We start from the raw sequence: 20,417 nt of genomic DNA, 5'->3' as shown, positions 1-20,417 counted from the left end.
TGTATTAAATTCATGTAAAAAGGTAATTAGTTATAATATTTAATACTTTTATTTTTTATCTGAAGAAACTAAAAAAAATATTATATTAACAATAATGACATGCTCTTTAGAAAAAAAACATTAGTTCTCGAATTTGTTTTGGGTATTGGCAAATATTGAATGTGGTTCGAGGTCTTGTTATGTCGGGTACAAGATATTCTAATGAATCTGATTTGCAACAATAAAGGTTTCAGCTCTTCAACTTGTCAATAGACATAAGAGCCGAAGGAATGTAGATGTTCAAATATGGGCAAAATGGTGAATGTTACACAGTGGGGAAAGTGGCCACTCAAAACTTATTATTATTCCCTTCTTAATTTAAAAAAATATATTTTGTTGTTATTTATTAATTGAAACGTGCAGCCATATACAATGATAAGGTTTTAATATAATAGGTACTTAAAACTAGACTAAAATTGATCTCAAACTTATAATTATCAATATACGTAATGTGGCATAAATAAATTCATATTACACAAGAATTTAATTTGGAAAACCATAAATAAAATGTTTGTACATATTTACCATTGTAAATATATAATATAATGGAAAAATAATTTTGCATTTACTCGACACTACTCACCCACGCCTACGTTGACAATGCCTGTATGCTGTCGCTGATTTCCCTTTTGAATTTATTATTATTCAAGTTGAAGATGTCACTCGCATTGGCTCCAATAATATTATTAAATAAGTTGCATATTCTATAAATGCACGAATTTTTTGCTGCATTAGTGTTTACATCGGCGCAGTAAAATAATTTACGGGTACGTTTAAAAGGTACATGGAAATTTATTAAACTTAGTTAATTGGGGCAGTCAGCAATACCATTTAAAACCTTAAATAGAAACATTAAGTCAGCAATCTGTCGTCTATTATCCATTTTTTTTTAAAATGAACTCTCGCTTCATTATAATTATTAAACTGGTATTTATGTATGACATACATTTAATTAATTTATTTTGGACTTTTTTTATTTTATATTTGTGATTTTCATATGATTTTCAAAATTATTTTCATATTATCTTCTTTAAAATGTTCTTCATCTCTTTTGTAATATGTTAATATATTTAATCACTAAACGGATAAAAAAATATTTTAAAGTACGTGCATAACAGAATGAAAATAGTTTATAAAATACAGTACACAAAAAATAGCAAAAAACAGCATTAGCAATAATTGTTTAAAAAACGGTAATAAAATAGCAAAAAAATGGATTTTATTATTTTTTTTACCAATAAATAATCAGTAAATAATAAATCTTATAAAGCAGTAAAAAACGCAATAAGGAAAAAATAATTTAAATGAAAAATAAGAAAATTGTGATAAAATAGTAAATAACCGGATGAGCAAAAACGCTTTTTGTTTATTTTGAACGTACCAAAATGGTGTTTTAAAGTTTAAAAAAAAAAAATTGTCGTCGTACTTCATAACTGGGTTTATTTAAAAACTAACCGTTTAAGTGAGCGTCATGAATTTTTTTACTTATGACAGTTAGACAATGGCTATAACGACGATACACGGTCTTCCAACAAAAAAAAATAGGTCAATGTCAAACAAAAAATTTAAATGCATTATTTTTTTTTTTTTTTAATTATAGTCTCGCGTCACGTTACTTGATATGCAAGTATACTATTTATCTTGAGTTATGAAAATAAATAATATATTTATGAAATTTACAAGAGTAAAATAGCAAGTATTGCTATATATTATAACCAGTTTTGCCAGTCGAATAGTTCAATAATTTTCACAATTTAGTAATTAAATTGATTAAATAGTAATTAAATCTAGTTGTAACAGTAAGTAACGGTCGCGCTTCATGACATATTATGTATTTATTAAAAGAGAATCTTATTTATTATAGAAATAAAAGATGAGTGATACTTTAATCCACAAATTTGGAATATCCAGTTACCAGTTTCAATGCAACTACCACGAAAAACAAGAAATCAAATTGATATAAACAAACTACTAAGATAGCAAAATAAAATATTAAAGTTAGTATATGACCTTCTTTATCTCATAGCACATAAAAAAAATATTTAAACGAACTAAGCAATTAAATCAAACTGAACTTTTTAAAATAGAATTCTTAAGATCTATTCATAAATTACCCACTGATATAATTGTAGACGAGGAACTTAATCTTTAAAAAACATAAATAAAATATAATATAGACAAGGACAGTCGAGACTAATAAACCAGGGGCTGAAATTATACAATAAACTACCAGACACAACTAAACAAAAGACTGATACAAACTTTTCAAAAGAAGTAAAAAATATTATTATCAACAATAAAACAAAAAAAAACAATAAAAAAAAATTATTCCTTTTGTAAAATTTTTAAGGGTTAATAATAAAATTTTCTTATGAAAAAAAAAATTAAAAAATTAGATATTGTTATTTATTATCCTCATTGTACATTATCGGCTTAGCTTTAATCATCCAAATAAAGAGCCAATATTGGAATTGCGTAATTCATAATCATTACAGATTAAATTTATTAAAACAAAATGATTTCATAAAATAATTGTAATCTTTTACAATGAAAGTGCAAAGTCAGTTCATCTGATTTAAATGTGATGAAAATATCTCCAAAGAAATAAAGGAAATTACTTTTACGTATTATATTCTTATCGTGAACATTAAAATCTTGACGAACTTACTACTCCGCGCAACGCTTATTTTTTGTACATTCATTGAATTATTCTTAAGGCAAAACGGTAAAATGCACGAAAATGAGTAAATCGTACGATTTTGCCATTTTTATAAAAATCGCGCAATAATAAGAATAGAGCTTCAAAATAGAACTGGCAGGCGCCACATTCAACAGTACTAAGGGTGTCTGGTGATCGAATATTTACTCAGTGAAAACTAAATGCCACCTATATAACGCCATAATAACACGTGTTTACGGGTGCAAATTTTTGCACCTCACTTGGGCCGAAAACAGTTTTTTTATTTATTTACTAAAAATTGCCTCTGGTTCAATCGACTGTCCTGAACTATGCAAACTTTCTATTCTATCCATGTTCCTTCCAAAGTTCTAGGAAATAACCTTCTTCTTAAAACACCTCTTGTTTCATCTAATTATAGGCAAAATTCATATTTATGGAGAACTTTTTATAATTTTAATGTAATAAATAAATCATTAAACATAGATTTATTTGCAAATAATCTTAATGACGTACGGCGATTGCTTTTTTTTAAAATTATTTATTTACAATTTTAAAAAACCCGTTAGGGTTACATTAGAAATTTTATATTGTCTAGTCATTTTATTTCTCTTCTAGTCTAGTTAGTTCAGCCATCATGTGCTATTTCAGATTGATTTTAAATTTGTCTCCAGTAAAAGTTTTCAATTAGTAAGGTCTTGTGCTAATCGGGTTGTGGTCTTGTGGCTAGTGTCTCGGACTCACGGACCAAAGGTCCATGGTTCGAATCCCACTCTACCCCAACTCGATTCCATTTTCTAATAGTGAGTTATTTACAACTCGTTAAAAATGGCCCTCAAAATTAAATATTTGGGTAAATCATAAGAACGCAAATATTTCTTTTTTGAAAAAAAAAAAAAAAAGGTAAGTCGTTGAAGTGTTTAAGTCCATTATGTAGTATTTTTGACTGTCATGTGTTTGTCTTTGCTTTTATAATATGATAGTGTTGTTGTTGTCTGGTGTTATATTTGTGTATGTCAGCATTTTTGACTAATATTATGTCGTCGTCTTGTATGTTTCCCAGTGTTATTTTGTGCACAATTTTTAAGGTCTCAATTTTAGTCAAGTAGTTTATGTCAAACTGGTGTGTTTTTTTGTACAGTTCAGTCGTAGAGGTCAGGTAAGGTAGGTTGTATGTTAGTTTAAGAATTTTATTTTGTTGTCTTTGTATTATTGTTATGTCTGTCTTGTTACCAGTTCCCCAGAAGGCGATCATGTAACTCAATTTACTTTTGACATAGGCTTCGTACATCATAACTTTTTCCTTTCTTGGTATAAAATCTTTAATTTTGTAGAAGAGGCTATGTAGTGATGCCATTACTTTAGTGAGTCCGTATATGTGTTTTGTCCATTTTAATTGTCTGTCCATTGTGAGTCCTAGGTAAGTCAAATGTTCTAGTTCTTTAAGAGTTTTGTTGTTTATTTTTATGTTCATGTTATGGTTCTTCTTTTGTGTTTCGAAATGTATTATATTGCATTTCTTGGCATTTAGTGTTAAGAAGTTTCGAAATAATTCGTAGTATTTTTCTTTTCTTTTGGATTTACATTAAATTACTATTCATTTTATGTTCAAGAATCTTTTTTAACTTACTGTGATGCTACTTGTGAAAACCTGTAATATACTTTTTGTTATTTGTTTTGTTATATATATAAGATAATCATAGCTGTTGGTTATCCAAAACAATAAAAAAAATACTGAATTTTGACAATAGGTGTTTCAGAGGAATCTTGGGTGTGCGGTGGTTTGACTTGTGTGAAATGAAGTAATAAGAGAACGGACGCAGCAAACTCCGGTGACAACTATCATCAAGCGGAGGCAATACGGTTGGCTTGGCCATGTACCGCGCATGCCTCCTGAAAACCTTAACCACGCACGCCTACTTTACAAGACATCAGGTTTTTGACGTCCTGGACGTCCACTGCTGACTGTTCGTCGGCAGTTCATGTCAGAACTACGGGACGCGAACCTGGCTAATGATGATTTATAGGAGCTGGCAGCCGACGGAGGTGCCTGGAGCATCTTCGTGGACACCATATGCTCGAACTAGGGAGCGGAGATGGAGAGATGTTTTAAATCAAATTAATATTTAATTGAATTTTGAAAATAGTGGAATGTGCCAAATCGCCATAACTAAAAAGTTCATTATTAACGCCCACGGAGTGAATAAAAAGTATTATGGGGCGCTATAACCAGATATATATCTATAAAATTTTATAATTAGTCAAGAGTAAAGATATGGTGATATCTTCGCCACTAAAAAAGTGTTGAATAAAAATGGATTGGCTTGGTTTAGCTCAAAGTCATATATGTTCATCGTGTTTATGAATATATTGTTTACCATTATTTTATTTCCCCTGTTTGTCTTTGCTAGATAGTTTTTTTTTTCAGTTTTTGTATATGTTTCTTCATGTAACTGTTGTAATTGACTTAAGCCTCATTTATAATAAATAAATTAATAACATACTTATAAAGTGTCAAATTACCAATCAAAGTAATTGTTGTTATTGTTATCCTACAAAATAATCACAATAAACAAACATTTTTATCCGTGATCGAAAAATGCTAATGTCTTCAAAGCCGTTTTTCTCAATTGGTCGCATTTACTCTTGTGACACTCTGGGCGGGGGTGATGTCAGATCACCCCCGACCAAGTTTATATTAAAAAAAACTTTTTTTTGCCTATTTAGACGAAAACGCAAGCTTTTTTAATTTACTTTTTATGGCCCAACTAGCTCTTAAATTATCATTATTACGATATTATTATATATCTTGTGCAGGCGGATAAATAATACAGGTCTGTTTGTCATATAGATACCGAAATTAGGACCGTTTTCACAAAGCAAAATATCTACAAAAAGTCAAACTTTCGGGAAAAAATATTTTTATGTGTGAAAAAATAATACTAAGATTTTAACAAAAACAATAATACGGGTTTATAGATATTTTTCATGTTATAAGTAGAATTATTCATTATATAAATCCAAACTTTCCGAATTTCCACAAAAACGATCTATATTCTGTGACAGGAATATATAGAAAAAAATATTTGTATTAAGTATATAACATGTGAGTTTACTTTTGCGAGAAGTTAAATGTATTTTTTTGAAATATTTTACATGTATAGATTATGTTCTTTCTGAAATATTTTTATGTATTATACAATTATTTATTTTTATTTTTCAAATTAGCAGTTCCCAACCCAGATGTATGGGAGCGAAGTATGGGCTTGGAAAAACCGGGATGAAAGTAGGCTGAATGCTCTCGAAATGCGATTTCTCAAGCGTATGTGTGGTAAAACTATGTACGATTGATGCACAAATGTTGAGATCCGTTTATCGACAAAATTAAGAAATAAACTCTGCGTTGGTTTGGACATGTAGAGCGAATGGACAGCGAAAGAACGGCAAAAAATATTTACGATGCGAATGTTAATGGATGTAGAAACAGAAGAAGACCGAGAAAGACAAAGCATGACCAAATCCAACAAATACTTGAAGATGGACATGTTAAAAGTCGGAATAGTCAGCGCGCGTTCATGAGAAGATGTATGAATGTAGAGGAAGCGAGATCTGTATGCAAAGATATAGTGATCTGGCGTTATATTCTCTCTGCCTACTCTTATGGCGAAGCGGCGTGATGGTTTGTTTGTTTATTTTTCGTTTAAATGATAGTCCTTTTATATAACTTTGCAAATATATCGTCGTGTTAAAAGTGTATTTTACCTATCAACAGTTCTCATATAGAAGAATTGATTTACATTTGAAAGCACATTTTTTGTTTTAGATATTTTGCTTTGTGATTGTTGTGACTTTTTTATGCCCTCCTCGAAGGACTTTCCCCCCAGCTCCATCCTCCACTGCAGAACCTCTTTCTGCATCTGCACGTCAGTTGAAAATTTAATTCCACCCATGTGCGAAAGTCAACTTTAGGGAAGTGAAAAGATAATAATCTGAAGGCGCCAAGTCGGGAAACACGGGGGGTGGTTCAAAACATCCTTACCAAATGAGCCCGTTCTCACACAGCCTTAGCCACCAAAGCGCTCTTGGGAGCGTTCTTCGAAGAGGGCATAAAAAGCTTGTACCGCATCTCACCTCTTTAACAAGTTTAAATTCTGTAATGTCCTGCCGGTAAAACAACTTTGTGATCACAAATTGATAGAAGATTACTTTGTTGATTTGGAATATAAAAAAGAGTTTCCCACACTCACAACACGAGATTAAAAACTAAGGACTCCCTGATCGTTCCCCGAGTTACAAATTACTTCGGACAGCGAACATTAAATTGCGTTATTCCAAGGTTGTTCAATGGTCTCCCGCAAAACAATAATAACACAAAAGATCTTCAAATAATTATAGGACATAAATATAATATTCATATAACCCGGATTGAATCGGTGCAACATAAATTTTTAAAATCGTTAATATTTAGAATCGGATCAAATACTTTCATAATCAACTATTTCGATCGTCTAGAGTACTTTTATATCTTTAGTTTAGAATTCAGAAGGATTTTGGCTGGTTTGATAATCTTGCACAAATTAGTATCTAACTGTATAAATGCCCATGATATCCTTGCTCAGATAAACCTTAATGTACCTCGCCGTGACTTGCGTACCAATCATGTCTTTGCAGTAGGAAATTATAAAACCAACATCGGATTATTTTCCCCTCTACCAAGGATCCTCAGAACAGTGAACGAAATCTCACTAAACGGTAATGTCGATGTGTTTCTACAGCAACGGCAGGCATTTAAGAAGCAAGCGGTGTTGTCTCTCCTGACTCGCGATGTCACACTTGCCATTTCCACAGAGATTATGCTATATACGAGTGTATACCTTTTGTTAATTATACACTTTGTTAATTTAAGTAGATCTTAAGAATGTTTCGATTAAGTATGACTCATTAATACCAATTTATTAGGGCTTACTTAAGCCTGTTGATTGGCTTTTAAAATAAAAAAAACAAATAAAAATAAATAAATAAATAAAGAACTGAAGAAATATCTTCTTAATACTTTATAGTGCCTGTTTATAAATAAATCTGTATAATATAAATAAAATAATGTTAAATAAACCTGTCATAAAAAAAAATGTGGCCCACCGAAAAGTTTTTAGACGTTAAATTAAATTCAAATCACTATGTATGAAATTAATCAATTTAAAATAGTAACTCATTTATTCACATAAAAACCTTCCTTTTTTTAACGAGTGATAGGAAGACCCACGGTCTTTAAAACGATTTCGGGTATATGGAAAAAGTTTTTTCACAAAATGATGTATTTTATAAAATGCTAAAATAATTAAATAAATATTGGTTCAACTCAATAGCGCGGATGTTTTTTTTTTTTAAATAACGATGCTGTTTATAATTTTATCCGAATAATAAAAAGGGTTTTAGTGGATTCACTCACCTGGTTTCGGAGGAAGGTCCGGCACCTTTTCTTCCGTGACGGGTTCTTCAATTTTCATCGTGATAAATATTGCTCACTTGTATAACAAAATTGATGATTTCAATTGCAAGTTATTCACAAAAAAACGTTTTCAAAAACAACAGTAAACAAAGTATCATGGAGTCGCTAGAATCCCATTATTATCACAAAAAGTAAACAAAACAAAATAAGCAATGACTGCGTATGAAGCAAGTTTATTTATTTGATTTTTTTTCGATATTGCAAATCCGAAATATTAGTGAATATGTTTCTTAAAAAAAAAAATATTGAGAAATGTGAAAAAAAATTAAATGTAAGTAAATAATATATGGAACGCGATAAGATTGTATTCTGTGATATTTTTCACTGCTCATTCTTTTATAAATAAGCGATTGTTGCATTTGTATATGAAACCATTTGTTTACGATATCAATTGTTTTATTTATTGACACCTGTTCCGCCGTGACAAATCATAATGCCGGTGCGCCCGGTTTGGCAGTCTGTCGAATACTGAATACTGAACGCTGAAGAGTAATGCACCGTTCTTGGCTACATATTGTATACAATACAGGTTGTTCCTAGAACATCGCGGGCCTAAAAATAATTGGACCCACGACCCACCAATCAGAAAGTGCACATTGTCAACTTATCAGATTTAAAAATATACTTGTCCGATAAACGCCGTTTTACTATGCGTACGAAATATATATAACTCTTGGTTGTTTGATCGTTAGTAGTAGTAAAAAATCTGTAGTAATAGTTAAATATTTAACCTTTAGTAAAAAAAAATAATAATGTCGGCCTCGTGGTGTAATGGTCAGCGCGTTAGCCTGTCATGCAAGAGGTCTCGGGTTCGATTCCCGACATAGATGATGTAAAATATTTATTTAAATTGGTGTTTTTACACTAGAATATTTCATAGTCCCTGGACTGGTACCTAAAGTGTAAGACTGATCATCTTACCTTCATGTAACAAAAATGATCAAGATACGCTGCGATTGGAGTACCAATGCAGTGCCCTATGCACCTTTAGGTGCGGAAAGTGAACGATTATGATGATGATAAAATTTAACTCGCCAAGTAGAATAATAAAGATGGCGTCATTTTTTGACTTATTTAAATTTGTTGCAACAGAGAGGGAAAATATTTTCGAGAACGGAATATGGGAGTCTAGGCATTTATTTACAGTGCTCATGACCTGTCATTGGCTGGTTTAAGTGGCCACTTTACACACTGTGTAACATTTTCCATTCTGCCTATGTTTGAACATCCACATTTCCTCAACTCTTCCATCTGTTGAATTTTCCTGTCCTCCCCTTACGGGGGTGGTATTCGGATCCTCTGCCTCTGACCACCCGGGGAGTCCTTCTTTATTCAAAGCCGGTCTTTTATTGTAAATATCCGTGTTTTTACTTATGTTCGTTGTGTTACTATAGTTTTAAGAAATTGTTTTTGTATATTTGGATACGTTTATTTATGTAAATTGTTTGTGTACATACATACTTTTTGAAAAAAAAACAGAGGCATTGAGGGGATCCTGAAAGGTGGGGATGACGTGTTAGCCTCTGTCCATACGTCCTCCTTCCCCCTCCTTAATCTGCATAGATATTGTATTCCTTAGGAATATTTATAATAACTTTTCTCTATGCGCGGCTGACAGAGAGTCCCCCAGGACTTTATAACAGCTGCGGGTGGATGGTGGGCTTAAGGACCTCCCCTCAATGATGACTTTTGTGAAGTAAGAGCTAAAACCTTTATCATACGGGTGAAATTCACCCGGCTCAACCAATTCACCTACAAGGCAACGCCTGAAAACCATTTTCCAAATTTGTATACTTCTTATTTTACCGGGTAGTTAATTCAACAATGTTTTGAGCATGTCCAAATGCTTACAGACTGGCTGGATTTTCTCCCTAGGGAGTTGTTCATATTTAAATTTGTTGCAACAGAGAGGGAAAACATTTTTGAGAAGGGGATATGAGAGTCTAGACATTTACAGAGCTTATGACCTGTCAACGGCTGGTTTCAGTGGCCACTTTACACACTGTGTAACGTTCACCATTCTGCCTATGTTTGAACATCCACATTTAGTCAACTATTCCATCTGTTGACTTTTGTGAAGTAAAAGTGAACTTAAACCAGCCGATAACAGGTCATAAGTCCTGTAAATGCCTAGACTCTCATATTCCCTTCTCAAAAATGTTTTCCCTCTCTGTTGCAAAAAATATGAACAACTCCCTAGGGAGAAAATCTAGCCAGTCTGCAAGCATTTGGACATACTCAAAACATTGTTTAATTTTTTGACATTTACCGGTGGTCGTTAATTACTAACGGCTCTTAGTGTTGCTTTTATTTACGAATACGGAATGGATTCCGCTTATTTTTATCTAAATAAATCAGAGGGTTCTTTCAATGATGACATTTTTTAAATGTCAAGAAAACAAAGACATTTTGAAAACGATTTTGCAGAATTATTCCACCAAACCTCTAACGGACAATTTCGTGGCAGTCTAATCTGTTCTTCTTTTTCAAAATAATTCGGTTAAAGTTTTAAATCATATTTTGGATATTAATATGAAATATACATAATGGCATAAACAAAGAATATAATAAATATTATATTATTATATATCTACATTCATAGAATTAATAATAGTCCAGAAATCGCATACGCACATCAAACAGAAGGCGACTAAACTACTCATAAATGAGTAGGTTTACGTTTTGACCCATTAGTTTCGTCGTAGACGTCGCTCAGTACACAACTCATGATTTGAATTCAACTATGCCGTGTTGTGTCCTTTGTAATTGTAGAAATACTGCTAGGAATTTATGTGTAATTAGCAAATGAATATGTATATAACAAATGCATTACTTAAATTATTTTTCCGTCTGTCAGATTGTCAAAGAAACAAAATAAAAATTTCGTTAGTGTTGCCAGGGTAGTAAATTTTTTACCCTACTTAGCTCATCTAATGAGAGAACTAATGAAAATTGGACCTTGGATTAAACAACTCTGTGGTGGACATTTGACCGACATTATCTTTAAAACATCAAATATTACTTAACATGATATAAAATATCCGTTTTATGTAAAATAAAACTTGTTTTATATTTTAAGTTTAAAGTTCATTAATTCAATTACTCTTATTAAATGACCCTTAACTTATCTACTCTGTTGTGTCAATCAATATTTCCGCGTTCACAATAAAATTTTAGAGAAATTAACAGATTGCTTTTTTTTAACCTTACATTTGTGTTATAATTATCTTTATTCCCATCGTGCAACATTACGCGGCGCCATTACGAATGCCCGCGACGACGGTGAGGCATAGTGGGGAAATTATTGGACACAGTCCGATGTATTCAAATATGATTCTAAGCTCCTTCTGGACTATTCTTAATTCTATGTCTAAATTATAATAGTCCAGAGCTAAAATTTGGTAACTTGCGGGATTGACAATATTTTAGTTGTCATTTTTTTTTTTATCATTCTTGTTTTCAAATAAGATATTATAATATTGTTATTGTAACTCGGTTTTTATTAAATTAATATGTTTTTTTTATATTATTATTTTTAGATGTTATTTTTTTGCATTTACCAATGCCATGTTGTCACGTGGTTTTATTTGTTGTTTTGACGTTTGCAAAGTCACATTCCACAGTGTAACCATGTGTAAAAAATAAAAAATTCCATTTTTGAGCTTTGGAATCGAAAAATCGGTGGTTACATTTTACTAAAGTAAAAACGCGGGTGAAACAACTCACTGGTAGTAAAAAGATAGTAAAATCGAAATCGATGGTAAATTAAACTATAGTAAACTCTAATTTTGCGAACAATCGAACAACCGGACCTTAGACTAATAATGAAGAAGTTCAGTGATTTTTAAAAGTTTTTTCATTTGTTAACGGACTATTAATCTAAGCTTTTTTCGAGAGATATTTTTTTTTTAAACTTTATTTCATTGCAGAGTCAACAGACATTTTTAAATTTATAAGATACAATTATATTATAAACTAGCGGACCCGATAGACGATGTTCTGCCCAAACGTTTTATTGCCTGCTTTTACATGGGAAAATTACTTTTCATTGATAATCAGGTACCTAGGTACTTGTTTATGAAATGAATTCCAAAGTTAAAAATTATTACTATTAAAATATTGAATTTAAGTAGATACTTAGGTACTTGTTTATGGTTGAATTCCAAAACATGAAATAATTCATTTACAAATAAGAATTATTTTTTCAAATGTCAAACTCGGCTCTTTTCGCGAACATGGGTGCACATTATTACATGACATGAATTATATTTTTAAAAAATGTTTTAAATGTCAGTTGATATTATTGAAGTATTTTACTTTTTTTTTCTTTTTTTTAAAGGAATTGCCCGCTAAGCCTCTATTAGACGGCCAACTGTGAATCTGGCGTCGCGGGTTCGATTCCCGCCAGTTGCTTAAAAAATGCAAGAAATATTTTTTTCTCAATTAGTCTGGGTGTTGTGGTGTATTTTTCATTGCCTCCTTCCATATCCCTTCTATCCCACCTAATGACAAGCCTCGAAATAGAGGCTCAGCGGGTTATTCCTTTTAAAAAATAAAAAAAAGTGTTTTCCTTCTGCGTTGCAATAAATTTAGACAATATTATTTTAATGCATCGCGACTTGTTTATTTGTAGCATTCAAGGAGTAAAAACAAGTAGGTATGTGTTATAGTGGTTAACTCGAAAATCCTGATTTTTACGTTCCCTAAGCGCAGTAATAACCCCGCGATTATAATTGGAGATAATTTTTTTATTAACGAAAAAAAATATGACCCTTTCCTTATGCACGGAGGAATCGAGATTCAATTTCCGCTGAGAACGCTAAAATCAAATATGATTTTCCTCATGTAGATGCGCGGGTGTTCTGTCCTGTAATTCACAGCTGTACTTGAGCCTCCTGTCCAACTCTAGGCAAGATTGGATTCCACCCCCTAGGAAGTTATCAAGATTGATATTTATAACGAGAAAAATAAAAAGTTAACAGACGGAAGAGTTAAGGAAATGTAGATGTTCAAACATAAGAAGAGTGGTGGATATTACGCAGAGAGTAAAGGAAAAGTAAACATTATAAAACTTTATGAAGTTTTATAATGAAAATATATTTTAATTATATGTATTTTAATTTAATTATAACTATATCAGGGGCAGGCAGTTTACCACAGTTTTATTTAAATTTAAAAACATATAATTCAAATACATTTTCACAATAAAACTTCATAAAATTATAAAATTTACACAAATTTTTATTATATACATTCAAACAAAACTTATAATTATATAATTTTTATTACCTCATACCTTACTTATATTTATTTCCATAATTATATAAAATCATGATTTATAGCCCCTGCTTTCACTTGTATATAACATAATTAAAATGTGTTTGAATTATATGTATTTAAATTTTATTCAAACTATAACAGGGGCCGCTGATTGGTAGTTCCATCGAAAGTATCGAAATCATAATTTACGACTCCTGCTGCACTTGTATATAACATAGAAATTAGTTTAGTCTCCCACCAGGCTGACGATGTCGGTTACGACGAAACCTAGTCACTGGTAAAAATGTATAAATAAAAGTGGAATAAAAGTATATACGTATTTTTATTATTATAATTACTAATGCAGTTCCACCAAGAAATGTCAGTAGAAAAACTTAATTTATTAATATGAAATAAGTATGAACTTATGTTTTTTTACCGGCAGCAAAATTGAGAACTAAAGTTGATATTCAATTGAATGAACATTAATTATCTAATAATACAAAAACCATTATAAAAACCAATTGAATATGTTTTTGTTTTTCTTGTGGCCATCGTGCATGTAATAATTATTTCTCAGAAAAACATTTGGGTATATCTTATTTCTATTCAGATCACCGAAAGTCAAGGAAAACTTTTTGCGTTTATTGTGAATCAGTTTGTTAAACAACAGATCAAAAAATGGCCCTCTGATAATGAAGGTTGACAAATTCAATATAATATTTTAATGGCGTACCTATTTTGGTCATGTTCTTCATAATATGCTAATTGAAGCTGTGTTACATTTTACTTTTTACGATCTATTAATTATTTGTAATTCATTTATAGAAAACGGATAACTTATATTTATAATAATTATATGTATATACTTAAGGTTTACGAAGTGTGCAAGGAGAGTGATTTGCTAATGAATGTGCAAAAGTCGAACGTCATGGTCTTTGAAAGAAATGTAACTATGACTGAATGTAAGATTGTAGTAAATGGAGATAGTTTGAAACAGGTCGAAGAATTTGTATATCTGGGTAGTATGTTTACTAGAGATGGAAATATGGACAAGGATATTGAAAGGAGGGTTAGTGCCGGTAACAGAGTTAATGGTGCCTTAAAGTCTGTCGTAGCAAATAAGTGTCTATCGCAAGAGGCTAAATTAGCAGTTCATAATGGAGTTCTGGTACCAACCCTAATGTATGGAAGCGAAGCATGGAGTTGGAAAAAAAGGGACGAAAGTAGACTGAATGCTGTTGAAATGCGATCCCTCAGGCGAATGTGCGGAAAAACAATGTATGATAGGTGCCCTAATGTCGAAATTAGAGCAGAATGCAAGGCTGAGTTAAGCATTATCGACAAAATTAAGAAAGGTCTTTTGCAATGGTTCGGTCATGTGGAGCGAATGAATGATGAAAGAACGGCTAAAAAGATTTATGATGCGAATGTGTCTGGTTGTAGAAGTCGAGGAAGGCCGAGAAAGACATGGCATGATCAAGTACAACAAATTCTTGAAAGTGGTCATGTGAAAAGTCGGAATAATCGACGTGCGTGCATGAGAAGATGTATGAATGTGAAGGAAGCAAAGGAAGTGTGCCAGGACAGAGTGGTGTGGCGTTCTATCCTCTCTGCCTACCCCTCTGGGGAAATGGCGTGATGGTTAGTTAGTTAGTTAGTTACATACTTAAGTACAAATATTATTTTTTGTATTCACAAAAGCAATACCTTATAGGCAAGTATGAACACAAGCCAGATTTTGCAAAACATCGCATTAAGGAAGATATTTGGTGCTGTCAACCAAAATAGAGTGTGAAGAAGACAATTTAATCAGAAATTAGAAGCAATTAGAGTGGTTGGGCCATGTCCACATAATCAATAATGATCGCACTCCCAAAAAAACTCTTGCTTTCTCCGGAAGGCTTACGAAACAGAGGCAGATTAAAATTAAGATGCCTGGATGATGTGGAAAGTGGCATTAAAGCGATTGGTCTGACAAACTGGAGAAGAGCCACGGGGTTCAAGAAAGAATTTCTGATGGAGGACTGCGTCCACAACGGGCTGTAGCACCACTAATAATGATGATTATTAAAGCATATGAAATTAATTTCAATCTTAATTAACCCTACATCACTAAACGTATTTTCAAGTGAGTATTGTCAAACCTCAATCTGAAAGACTGGATTTGACCCCCACGGGAGTCATTAACTATAGACTCCCGAAGGGGTGAAATCCAGTCTTTTGTCTACAAACATTTGGACAAACTCAAATATTGTAACAAAACCAACTGGTCCAAGAGGAAGTTTAAAAAGTGGAAAATCGTTTTCAGGCGTTGCCTAGTATGTGAAATTATTCAGTCAGATAGATCTTTTCACAAGAATAAAAGTTTCAGCTCTTTAACTTCACTAAAATCAACAAATGGAAGAAATGAAGAAATATGGATGTTTAAACATAGGCAAAATGGTGAATGTTACACAGTGTATAAATTGGCCACTTAAACTAGCCAATTACGGTAATAAGTCCTGTAAATGCCTAGACTTACATATTCACTTTTGTAAGGTATTCTCCATCCCTGTTGTAGTTTGTTTATCTTAATCTAAAAGACTAAGGAAATGAAATTGTAATATTTTTGTATGTAACATTTTTACTAGTGAAAACGTGTCTTACATTAAATAATTTAGACACCACGTAGTTAAATTTACCTGAAAAGTAATTATTTGCTTTCATTGCAAACTGAAACTGTGTATTCACTTCAAATGACTTAGAATCAAAAATTACACGACCAATGGATCATCCTGTGATTTGGTATGGACAGAATTGTTTCGCGGTGACGAAGTGCTTTAAATTTATATTGGAAGGATTTCAATTTTGAAATCTGATTTTGGGATAGAAGTAAAGGCCGATATTAACAGCACAAAAAGCCTTCTCAGAGTGGTGGAAATGAGAAGCCTTTACTCAATCGCAGACAAAACTTTTAGATATCGGATCTGAAATGAGACGATAAGATCTGTCTGTAGTGATAGAAGTGAAAGATTGAGTGAAGACTTCGTGAGGTGGGGAAAAAGCGAAAGTCCCGTTTGGAGAGATCACGGTGACCGCATAGGAGATACGAAACTTGCTAAAATTACAAATACTGAACACCCTATTAGCAAAGTATTACCAAAAAGGGCGCCAAAAAGATGAAAGGACAGCTAGACATCATCATCCCAGAGCAGCCCACGCCACAAACAGGTCACACGACCTACACCAAAATGAAGGAAAAAATGTCCGTCCTCAAAGTTACAGTATTAAAACATTCCCGCAGCCATGGTATGTGGAGGAATAAGCCTAAGGCACAAACATTTTCCATTCCAAAGGCTTTTGTCGTTGCTGCACTATGTGACATACATAAATTATACTAGTTTGATACCTTATAAAGGTACTGAGCCGAATGGTACCAAGGCCCACCGGGAGAATGTAGTCTTTCAAACTATTGTTTAATTAATTTAGGGTTAAAAACATTCATCCTGTATACTTTTGAAATTAGAAACATTTTTAATTTACAAATTATAATTGAATGAATGCAGACTACGCGTTAATATGTTTTTTGGTCTTTTCATTTAATATATTTATATTACTGACCAGGTCTTGATATTTGAGAGTCGCAATTTGGCAGCATATTTCATTTTTTGCCTTATGTTTTCTTTTTCACTTGTTATGGTCACCCAAACGTTGAAAAACACTTGAAAGAAAGTTCTTCTAGTAATATCCTAAAAAAAAATCCAAGTGGTTTCCAATTTTATGAAATTTTCTATCGGGGTTACCTGCCCTTAGCTGCAGAGGTCCAGTTTCATGGGGCCGGACACACGCCATTCATCCTTTCCCTAACCGCAATGGCACTTTTGGTCGCTAAGGAGTAGGACTATTGGTAGTGTTGCTGATAGATTACCACTGCCACATTGCAATAGTTTTAATCTCAACAAATATTACAAAATCTACATAAATCCGAAATAAATTTTTTATCCAAATCTGAATTGTTAAGTAATTGCGAGATTATTTTTTTTGTATCTGTAATTGGAATATTAGTGAAAAGGTTAACTACGTCGAATGATATTAGTTTTGTATTATTTGGAACTTCCATATCTTTCAGTATATCAATGAGTTGAAAGGATGAATAAAATATCAAATCAAAAACAAAAACGCAAACTTATAAACAAATATTTATATTCGACTCCCACAGTAAATAAAGCAAACCCACGTAAACAATGGAGGCGGATTCTTTTTATAAATGACATTTTTTCAAAACTATTATCAAATTCCGTATCATCAAACATTAAACCGGCTTTCTACACAACGAATAATATAGGAACATCGTTAAAAAATCACAAAGACAAAGTCCATAAATATAATAAATCTGGAATATAAGAATTAAATTGTAATGATTGCGATTCAATCTACATTGGAAAAACTAAAAGCAACTTTAATATTAGAGTAAAAGAACACTTAAGATGCTTAAATAATAATAAGTTTTCTGAATTCGCAAATCATCTGATAGAAAATAATCATAACTTCAATAAAGACACTGGATTAAAAGTACTTCATGTTGAAAATAAAATATTAAAATTAGACAACTTATAAATCTTAGAAATTAAAAAAGCGATTCATAATAAGAAAACAATAATTAATAACCAAATAAACAATATTTCTTTTAGTCCTCTCCTGGCTTACTTCGAAAATAATGATATCAAATTACCACCCGTGTAAGAAATAACCACTTGATTAATTAAGTCCACGTGTAGTATTTAGTGAACATGATAGAAATAAAATAAAAAGGAATCAATTCATTAGTTACGTAAATCTTGACAAAGAAGCTTGTTTGCTTTGAAACCGGTCGGTGAAAAATAAAAATTAGTGGTTAAAAACAAAGTTGTTTTATTTATTTTATTATAACGAATAACATAACCACAAAGTTAGTGCTTCAAATATAAACTTTCTTTGAGTTTTGCGACTACAGCATAATATCTCTATAAAGGTACATAAATGAAATAGAATTACCATACTTGATAGCTCCTCTTTATCAGAGTGATTAGTACCTCATCCATAAACGATATTTTCCCATAATTGGCGTTTGGTCTCACCAACTATCTACCTTACATATTCACTTGTTTTATTTGAAATCTAAGATATGGCGTTTTTGGCTTTGGTGCGCTCCTAACAACAGCAACTCGAACACTGTGCGCTGCAGAGGCTATTATAGCTGCTGTAGAAATACTGGGTTTCACTCATTTTTTAAATATTATTTAGTTAATCCTTTAACAATTCTAATATAATATATATGTATTATGTATATATGCATGTATATGTGTGTACGTGCATGTATGTTTATATGTAAAAACACGTGCGTGTGTATGTATTTGGAGATATATGAATAAGCTTATATTTTAGTCTGCCCGAGCACGGGTCTTTGCGTGTGTACTAAAATCAAACATTTTTGTATTATTTATTTATTTATTTGACGGACTTATGCAGTCCATTCTAACGATGGTACATACTTTTTTTAAAATTAATACAGGCACAAATAAAATAAAATACAACTAAATAAAATTAAAGCTAGGACAAAAAAAAATTACTACCTCAAGACAAGATCCGGTTTACCTTAGTGAATTTTTAAAACTATAAAGACTTACACCAAAAAAGTCCAGATCTTGTCTCGAGTTTACAATACGACACAATCGGGACATTGGTGCATGCAAGCCATAGTTTGTGCTGTGTTGATCGAGGAACAGCACATTATTATTTCGCAACCGGCGGATCGGAACATTGAATGCCACCTGTTCCAGTAACGATGGTACATCAATTAAGCCATTCAGCAAATTAAACATAAATATCAGAGTCAATGTTATTACTACGTTTTTGTAGACTTGAGATTTTTAACATTGACTCCGTTTCTCCGTAAGTGTAGTCTCTCCTCTCGCGGCCAATCATCCATGCTACTTTTATTATCCCATTGTCTTGTCCTCCACAATCGGCAGATGCTGTTGACAGGACAATATTGTCCTTCGCATCGTATTTCACTCGTGTGAACCCAGCGGTAAAGCCGCATTTTTCTTACGAAATACCTTCTAAGTGCAGTAATAGTGCACAGCTTTATTCCATGAATGTCAATGTCACTGACGGTCGCTTTTTGTAGTAAATCTGACATTGTAATGTATGCGTGTGAATCGGTACATACTATAAAAGAATGCGGGGCTTGTATTAAACTCTTTCATGTCAGTCATTAGAGCGTGCATAAATACTCGTATTTTAAACGACGTCTAACTGCATATCCTGCCGCGCACGTTATATTTTTTTCAAACGTAATATTTACAAATGTTTTGAATGCGATCAACATACTTATTGAATCTGCTACTTCACGGGGCATTGCTTAATTTTGTCATCGTCACCATCATATTCCTATCTGCATATCGTTTTTACGTCGAAATTGTCATGGATCGAGCCCTGCACCTCGGATATGGTTGACTAACGTTCGAACTAGTATACCGTAAGATTTTTACCGGGGGTAGCCTTGTTTTTCTTCAATGGCACCACAGCCCATGTCAAGCCTCGGCCTCCATTAGCTTTCTCCTCCAACTCCTTCTGCCATCTGTTAGAGCACTGTACCCGCGATGATGCCATTCCCTGTACATGTCCAGCAGATCTAAGTCCATTGAATCTGTGCCTCGATTATGAACGCTATCTTCATCTGTATACATCGAGACGGTATACTTTACTTCTGTACTATCTGTATCTTACCTCGGTATGTCATATTGACATCATATGGTCGAAACAAGCCAATGGAATGACTGCAAACAATTAGTCCGCGTTCTTTACGTCATTAACATTTAAAATATTTCTCATTTTTATTTTAAATAGGCTTCCGTAATAAAAAATGCTCTCTTCAAAGCGATTATAAACTCCAATAAATCCCAATTC

At 32.4% G+C, this 20,417-nt stretch overlaps 1 protein-coding gene across 4 annotated transcripts in view; it reads right to left on the bottom strand.

The window, feature by feature from the left end:
• LOC148275334 (putative inorganic phosphate cotransporter) overlaps window positions 1-8,695 on the bottom strand; it is a 66,924-nt gene extending 58,229 nt beyond the window's left edge. Inside the window, exons 1-2 of one of the 4 annotated variants that reach the window (XM_088235836.1) lie at window positions 8,609-8,695; window positions 8,166-8,330 (exon numbers count right to left, since the gene is read on the bottom strand). In XM_088235836.1, the coding sequence (XP_088091962.1) occupies window positions 8,166-8,223 (58 nt within the window). In that variant the 5' untranslated portion in view covers window positions 8,224-8,330; window positions 8,609-8,695. The remainder of the gene's footprint in view (window positions 1-8,165; window positions 8,331-8,608) is intronic. The other 3 variants (XM_088235838.1, XM_088235835.1, XM_088235837.1) reach the window with 3 other exon arrangements.
• Between the last annotated feature and the right edge of the window lie 11,722 nt (window positions 8,696-20,417).

The sequence above is a fragment of the Micrasema longulum genome, unplaced genomic scaffold, assembly GCF_059751315.1.
Source record: "Micrasema longulum isolate JH-2025_06_02 unplaced genomic scaffold, ASM5975131v1 h1tg001457l, whole genome shotgun sequence".
In the NCBI taxonomy this organism is placed as follows: Eukaryota; Metazoa; Arthropoda; class Insecta; order Trichoptera; family Brachycentridae; genus Micrasema; species Micrasema longulum.
This window is presented reverse-complemented; position numbering and strand designations above follow the sequence as displayed.